Source organism: Myotis brandtii, unplaced genomic scaffold (assembly GCF_000412655.1).
Source record: "Myotis brandtii unplaced genomic scaffold, ASM41265v1 scaffold657, whole genome shotgun sequence".
NCBI classification, from domain to species: Eukaryota; Metazoa; Chordata; class Mammalia; order Chiroptera; family Vespertilionidae; genus Myotis; species Myotis brandtii.
In genome coordinates, this window is record NW_005370552.1 from 1860635 (window position 1) to 1869245 (window position 8611).

An 8611-nucleotide genomic window follows, 5' to 3' on the forward strand; every position below is an offset into this window, starting at 1 on the left:
TATTTATAACACTTATAATAATGTAAAGCATTATTCTTTCAATGGTGTTTTACAGTGTACAAAAGACTTTCTGTCTACAAACTTTTATTCCCCAATCATATCAATGGACAATATTTTTAGCATCTTTGGTCCACTTCACTGCACGTCAGTCCTTTGAATTCCAAAGCATTATTCAAGAGTCCAAATACTGCCAGAACCGGTTTGGCTCAGTGGATAGAACGTCGGCCTGCGGACTCAAGGGTCCCAGGTTCGATTCCGGTCAAGGGCATGTACCTTGGTTGCGGGCACATCCCCAGTGAGGGCCTGCAGGAGGCGGCTGATCAATGTTTCTCTCTCCTCGATGTTTCTAACTCTCTATCCCTCTCCCTTCCTCTCTGTAGAAAATCAATAAAACATATTTTTTTTAAAGAGTCCAAATACTATGAGCTTCTTGAGGGCGGGGACTGTGCCTCCTCATTCAAGTCTCCACCCACCAAATCCCATAACCTGTGCTCAATAAATGTTTGGAGAATGAGTAGACGAATAAACAGATATATGCTGTTATCAGCTCTGTGACCTTGAAGAAGCCACTTAACTTCTAGGAAACTTATTGTTTCCTCATTTGTAAAATAAGAAATACTGACTCTGTCACACAGGGTTGTCAAGAATCAACAGGCAAAATATAAGGGAGTACTTTGCAAACCAAGGAACCATACAAATATAAGCTAACCATTCCCTCCATCTAAAGTCTCTTCATTAATATCTTCTAGCTTAATGATGTCTCCAGATATTGCCTAGTTTTCTTTCTGTCCATAAGCAAATACTCAGCTGCTACAGACATACATTATACATTATCATCAGAAATATTATTCACATAAGTAATGTTTCTCAAAACAAATCAGCATATATAAGTTAAAGCTAAAATGAGAGTCTATTGTAAGTTAACATTCCACAAAGTTATTTTATGTAAAATAAAAGTTTAACTCACCGCACATTTTTCCACTTTGCCAGCATTATTAGCCCATTTCACTAAAGCTAGTAATCGCACAAAGAGTTGACGTGTCCGGCTAGCAAACTGTACTATTTCTATTTTCCTATAAAAATAAAACAATTCTTAATAAATTAGCATATTTAAAAGAGAACTTCAGTTTATTTAATCTGAGCTAAAGTATGACTCAATCTTTGTTTAAAACCATTACAACAAAATGAACCACTTAAAATATTTACCTAAATACATATAAATTATTGTTATATTTTATATACCACCTGCATATGCTTTATTATCTGTCATAAATCCAAAAGAATGTTTTAGCAATAAATCACATTTAAAAATTAATTTTATACTGCAATAAAAGTTGTTTGCTAAAATATAGTAAATTCACAGATATAAAGTTACTATATAGAAATTAACTGGGTTACATAGGGGACCAAGTTAGGAATTAGAAATTTTATAATTGAAATTATGAGTTATGCATTAGTAGCCTTTTGGTAAGAGGAAAGAATTGAAATAGAGCTTGCAACTGTATTATTCCTACAAAAGCAAGGGCACAACTTAAAAAATTAAATAATAAAAGAATTTAGCCATGCAACTCTTTACCAAACGAATTTCAATGATAAACTTAGATATTAAATTAGCCAAGCAAAGAAAGTAAGTTGAGTACTAAAAGTAAAAGCTAGATCTGTCCATATCTATTTTTATTCTATACCTACTACAATCCTTTTTCTCTCAATACTTATTCATCACTGTTTTTATCATCTCCTTATAGAGTCTTTAAAGCTTAATGAAAGGCTTTATGTTGTCAATCAATGTGTTAGTAAGCTAGACCTCTCAACTGCATGTCATCTACAGAACTGACAATCATACCTCCCATGGTTTACCTAAGACACTGAAAACATATTCAACAGGCCAGGACCAATGACAGGACCCAAACAGCACACCAACCTCTCTCCAATTGGATTCTGACCTGTTAATCTTAGTACAGCTGTTCAATGACCTGCAGATCCAATCCATAGCTCTGCATCTCGCCAATACCAATACTATGGTACAATGCACCAAAATGAAATTTTTGCTGAAGTATAATCCTGACTGAAGACTATAGAGTCTAGCTCCTATCAAGAGCACACATATGCCCGAACAGTGTGGCTCAGGGGTTGAGTCTTGACCTATGAACCAGGGGATCACGGTTCAATTCCCAGTCAGGGCACATGCCTGGGTTGTGTGCTTGATCCCCATGAGGGGCGTGCAGGAAGCAGCTGATCCATGATTCTCTCTCATCATTGATGTTTCTCTCTCTCTCCCTCTCCCTTCCTCTCTGAAATCAATAAAAATGTTTAAAAAAAAAAAAAAAAAAAAAAAGCACACGTAGCCCACAAATAACCTGACAGGCTTTCTTAAGAATCAGCCAGCAATATTGTTGGAAGTATAAAGAGAAGAATCAAGGGGGCAAATCCAGTTGTGACTTTCTGCCAGTGAAGGACCCTAAGAGAGAAAATTAGCAGAGCCTCACAGGCAAGAGTGGGCCACCGCAGAAATGCTAAATGTGCATTATGATCTGGCAGCCACCTCAGTGCCAGGAGCCTCAGTACTGACTGTCACTCGAACTCTGAACGGCTTACAGAGGACGTGAGTCTCTGCTCCTCTTCCGGAACAAACCTATTTGTATGTTAGTAATGCGGTTTCCCAAATGAGCTCCTCTCCTAGAAAGAGGACACCCCCCATTGCAAACGATTGTAACGTGGGCTTTTTCCAGCAGGCTGTCTCAAGGGGTCGGTTTTCCAGAGCCCTTCCCACCCGAGAGTGGACAGCACAAATCCTGACTTTCATTTTCATGTCCCTCCTTTACAACTGGCCAGCCAAACCGTAACACAGGCACGCTTCAATTTTTTTTTCACCTCTTTTTGATCTATGTCTAATTCTATCAGAAAGGTCGGTGGAGGGTAGGGGGGAGAGTGTAATCATTAATAAAAGCTAAAATCCTCTCCAGTGACTTGGTATTTTAAAAAAAATAAACTAAGGAGCATAAGAAATGCCAAAAATATAGTCAAACAGCCTATGCTGTAGCCATAATATCTCCATCACAAAATTTCTTTGAAACCTTAATTTATCTTGCTCCTTTGGCTTATGGAAACATAATAGTGTTTAGTTGCATCTTAAGCCTCAAATTGCAACTGAATCAAAATTCAACTCTAAAACAGCAACAATAGTAGACAAATGTCAAGCGTCTAAAGATATCTAATTGCATCATTGTAGCAAATGGTAAGCTAGCAGCCAACTTTTAAAGCCAGTCTATTCCTTAGCTTCTTCTATTAAGTTTTACATCTTCTCAGGGGCTTGAACTGGTCAGTGACTTTAAAAAGGTTTCTAAAGCCCTAACTGGCTTGGCTCAGTGGATAGAGCGTCGGCCTGCGGACTGAAGGGTCCCAGGTTCGATTCCGGTCAAGGGCATGTACCTTGTTTGCGGGCACATCCCCAGTGGGGAGTGTGCAGGAGGCAGCTGATGGATGTTTCTCTCTCACCGATGTTTCTAATTCTCTATCCCTCTCCCTTCCTCTCTGTAAAAAATAAATAAAATATATTTTTTAAAAAAGGTTCCTAAAACCTAAGGTCCAGAGCTGGTCTCACACCAAGAATTGTCAGGGAAGAAGAAATCACAAAGAAATGATGAGAAAAAAATCACCCCGACTCTCTGGGCCTAGGTTTCCGATCTGCGGCACTACCATCCAGGCCAATACCCACTTCCACTCTCTCACACACACACACATACACACACATACTCACAGATATAGCAACACAGACACAGATTTAAGGTTTTTTTCATACTCACCTTTCCACATCAGATTTCCTTGGCAGTCTAAGGAGAAAAAAAAGAAATTGACTAAATATATGCACACCTTCATTAAAATGATAATAGTCTTTACTTTGACTCTATTAAACACCTTAGGATTCAGAAAAACTAGATAAACAGGCTTGTGTGGCTACCAACTCTTTTATAAGTTTCCAGTAATAGGGCTATAAGGGAAAAACTAACAAAGGAGCATTTTTCTCCATTCAGAATGCTTCAAAAGGTATTGCATGAACCTCAGACATTTATGAAGCCCAAGCCTTCCATTAGCACACTATAGCAGAGAAAACATGATTTTAAGGCTAAAATGGTCACAGATGCAGAGTCCTCCTTGGTTGCCAGTCTCCCCGTATCCAGTGGAACAGTCGCTTCCCAGCACTGATCCTCCCTGTTTTGTTATGGTGGGCAAAGCTGGAAGCTGAGCACACAAAAGAGGCAGTGTCCGCATGGGTTTCACAGTAATTATGCTGCTGCACGTGAGTAGATGTAAATTATTTATATTACTTTTAAACAGCTCCAGTAAGGTTCTGATTCTTTGTCATTTCTTTTTTCTTTTTTTTTTTTTTGCTAGTTCTCCAGTACTGACAGCCAGCAACCAATGTCACCATCTCCCCTGACTGTTTAGCACTCTCACACCCACAGATGCTGTTAGAAAGGTCCTGATCTGCCTCCTGAATCGCCATGCTCTGTAAACCTTTATCCCAGGGCCCAAGATGCAATGGCCTGAACTCTAAAGCCTCCCCTGACATTTCATCGTTCTTGAAGAATACACACCAACACCCTTAGATCCTCTTCTCCCACCCACATGCCACAGGTACAGAAAACTAAGACCACGAGGGAAAACTATTCAAATAAGCTCTGGCTTATAGTTACCTACAATTCCTATGGTAGACAGTGGGATGGAAGCTGAAGATAGCATCCAAGTAATAAAAGGAAACTAGGTAGGTGCTGCAAGAACAAGCAGACCAGAGGATGAAGCAGAAAGGCTTTACTGGAAGACCGGAAGTAAAAGCAGCTGTTGAGTTCCTCTACATGTGGAAGCTCTTGAGAACAGTCCCCTTGTCCTCAAGGGAAGGCGAGAATAAGAACCATGGTGCAAGAAAGACAGAAAAAAGTAGAGCCTTTCGGGAGAAAGCACAGGAATCATTGCTCCAGCTCTCCCACCTGCCCCTAAAAGGACCATCCCATGTCACAGGTGGTGTTATTTCAGGGACAAAGGACAGGCTTTGCTGCCTACATCCCCCCCCCCCTCCCCCAATTCCTCCTAATCTATTTTAAATTCCTTTACAGATAACAAATCCACCATTTGAGGCAAAAGCCTTTTTTAAAATGCTAATTTTTGGAAATGGTAAGTCAGAAACTTATACCTAAATGTGGGGTAACTTTACAAGACTGAAATTCTAGCATTTTCTAATTTTAATTTAAAGAGGTTTAAAAAAGAGTAGGTGCTAAGTCTCTAAAAAGTCAAGGCAGAGTATAAACTCTAAGATGGGAGCATGTGTATTGGGGGGTGGGGGTGGGGGAGTGTGGCAGAAGGAGGAAGTGGACAAGCAAAGAAAAAAACAGAAATCTGGGGCCAAAACCAAACCACCTTAAATGCTAAGGCTGTTTTTTCATTCGCTAGTTCACAGACAAGCATCAAATATGGCAGAAATAAGACTCTTATAAGAACACTGGTCTTACATTATTAATACATTAATCCTGACAGTTCCTACCTGGAACAAGGAAAAATACATGATTTAGGAACTTCCAAGGTAAGTCCCTAAACTAATTTTGGTAACCACAAATCAAGAGAGAAAAAAGTTATCTATCAAGAGCAACAACGAATCTTCCCATAAAATTCTCCATGATCTGCAATGACCATTCTAAAAATTCATTCACTAATGTGTTAAATCAATGAATAATCAGGTAATCCCCTACTATGTGTCGGCATTGTTCTAGGCCAGCGGTTCTCAACCTTCCTAATGCCGCAACCCTTTAATACAGTTCCTCATGTTGTGGTGACCCCCAATTTCATTGTTACACATCGAACATAATTAAAGCATAGTGATTAATCATAAAAAACAATATGTAATTATATATGTGTTTTCCGATGGTCTTAGGCGACCCTTGTGAAAGGGTCGTGCGACCCCCAAAGGGGTCGAGACCCACAGGTTGAGAACCACTGGGCCCTGGGGAAAGTAGCAATCAAATCAAAATCCATCCTCACTGAGCTTCCAGGGTGGGGAGGAAACAAAACAAAGCAGTGAGTAGAGAAGGAGAGAGTGAAGAGGCAGAGCTTCCCGTGACAGTCAGAGAAAGTCTGAACAAAGACCTAAAGGAAATGAGAAAGCAAACCCCACAGATTTCTGGGAGAGGGGAGTGTGCCTCGCACTATCACAAAACATCAAGAGGTAGAGTACCTGAAACAGAATAAGCAGGGAGGAGCGCAGTGGCAAGTGAAGTTAGAGAGGTAAGGGAGGGAAGGCACAGATCAATGTAGGGGATTGCCTGATTATTCACTGATTTCACACATTAATGAATGAATGTGGGGGACATCTGGCTGGAGGGCGGATAAGGCCCACAAAATGATTTGGTCTGGCGTGCCAAGGCATTAGTTCATTAAATATTAATTAAATATTTGACCAAATATAGCAGGCTAATTTTTAAGTTGGTAATTTTGTATGGCCTGTGAATGATGCTATAAATATCCAAATGGCCCTTGGCAGAAAAAAGGTTCCCCACCCCTGATATAGGGCCTTAAAGCTAAGGTGACCACATTCCTGGTTTGCCCAAGATAGTTTCAGTTTATGCCTGTTGCTTTGACATTACTACTAACAGCACCATCTTTCATGCTCAAAAGCGTCCTGATTTCAACCATAAATTTTATGGTCACCCTATAAATAGGTGACTATAAAAACGTTTACTCTAAGTGAGATGGGGAACCACTGGAGGGTTGTGAGCAGGTTTCAAAGGATCATCCTGGCTATTTTTTGGAGGAAAAAACTGAAGAGAGAAAGGGCAGCAGTAGAGATACCAGTTAGCAGACTACTGAGGTAACATGGGCGAAGGAGTAACCCTTGATGGGAATATTGAAAAGTGGTCAGATTCTGAAGTCAAAGATGACAGGCTTGCTGTTGAACTGTGCTGTGGGGCTAGAAAAGAGAGGAGCCAGGAATTATTCCAGTATTTTTGGCCGAAGCAACAATAGGAAGAATCGCGATACTATTTAGTGAGATAGGAAAGGTTTGGAGAGATTGAGTGGAAACAGGAGTTTGGTTCTGGACTTGGTACACTTAAATGCCTGTTAAGTATTTACACGTAGGCATCTGGATATAGAGTCTGGAGATCTATGCTAGAGATATAAGTGTGGGAATCATAATCATATAAAGTGTATGGGACTAAAACAAACGATATACTTATTCTACAGCCATAAACAGATGTTCCTCTCTTCATAACTAAGTCCTAAAATAGCAAGAACACCACAATAATTCAAAGAATTTCTACAATCCCTATGGGAAAACAAATTACACAACCACTCAGAGCAGCAGTTTTTAACACTTCTCCATAGCTATACACAGGACACGTAACCTTCACATATACTAGTATGAAATTTTCTCATGGATACGCTTGAATTTTTATGAGATCCAACAATAAGTGGTGCAAAGAAGTATATTACTACAATAATCCCTATTCGTGACATCTTAAGTTTCTCATTAGAAAGGGGTAGACTTTTTCTGTCCCATTCAATAGAGTATGTTAGAATTGAGTGAGAATGGTGTTTTACAGGAATAAGAGGAACCTTTTCAAATTCTTTTAGTCATATGCAAATATTTTAAGTCTCTAGTAACAAATTACTATGACACTTTAGAGCCTAATATCTATATACTAATTATTTCCATTGAAAACACTGATCTGCCTAGCAACAGATAAAAGATAAAAACGAATATAGATTAAAAACTCATGATTCTTCACTTTTTCTGAACCTGGAATAAAACACGCAAAATAGTAAAGTATATACACCGTCAAATTTTATAGCGCCTTTTCTCCGCACACTGAAAATCATTACAGTGTTTTCTGACCCTACTCTGAAGGGCTTACACCCTCATCATGTCCCAAGGCAATTCCTGGGTAACTTGGTGATTTATAAATTCCCTTCACACACCAAGAAACTGTAACAGCAGACCAGTTCCCAAAAACCTTTTCCTTACACCAAATGCGTTAAGGTTTCCAATGTTCTAGAAAAAAACAACTTTGGGATCCAAATGATGGCATTATTTTATACACAATCCATCTCCCGAGTTCCAGCTCAGTCAGAAGCAATTACAACCCACATCTAAAATGGACCGTCAAGATGCTGTAAAACACATCTCCCACCTTTGAGATTTTTTTTTTAAAAAGCTCGCTGATGTATTCCTCAACCCTGATGTTGGGCTCTGGGCTAAAAAAGCTGCCAGCCAAGAAATCAATACAGTTCTGTTGGCAACCTGAGCAAAAAAATCCCAAAGGTGAGGTTTTCCCTGCCAGCCTAGCAACATGCATAATTAACAAGTCTCGGGCGCCGCTGCTCCAGAAAGACCCCAAATGCGAGGCTTCTGTCCTCCGCCTCCGCCAAGCCCAGGAGTTCCGACATCTAGAGTCTGCGGCCCCGCAGAGGAGAGAACAGCAGCCTCTAGGGGAGACAGCGGTGCTCGCCCGTCCGCCGCTTGGGCGGGAAGGGGACCGGCGGAGCCGGCATGGGTTTCGCGGCACTTACAGGTCCGTCAGCACCATGAGCTCCGAGTAGGCCCGGTGCAGCAGGAACTCGATGA

General features: G+C 40.3%; 1 protein-coding gene across 1 annotated transcript in view; it reads right to left on the reverse strand.

Moving 5' to 3' along the window:
• Positions 1-8605, reverse strand: part of MED14 (mediator complex subunit 14) — a 62587-nt gene extending 53982 nt beyond the window's left edge. Inside the window, exons 1-3 of the mRNA XM_005880887.2 lie at positions 8557-8605; positions 3804-3830; positions 968-1073 (exon numbers count right to left, since the gene is read on the reverse strand). Of these exons, the coding sequence (XP_005880949.2) occupies positions 968-1073; positions 3804-3830; positions 8557-8573 (150 nt within the window). The 5' untranslated portion in view covers positions 8574-8605. The remainder of the gene's footprint in view (positions 1-967; positions 1074-3803; positions 3831-8556) is intronic.
• Positions 8606-8611: the final 6 nt, after the last annotated feature.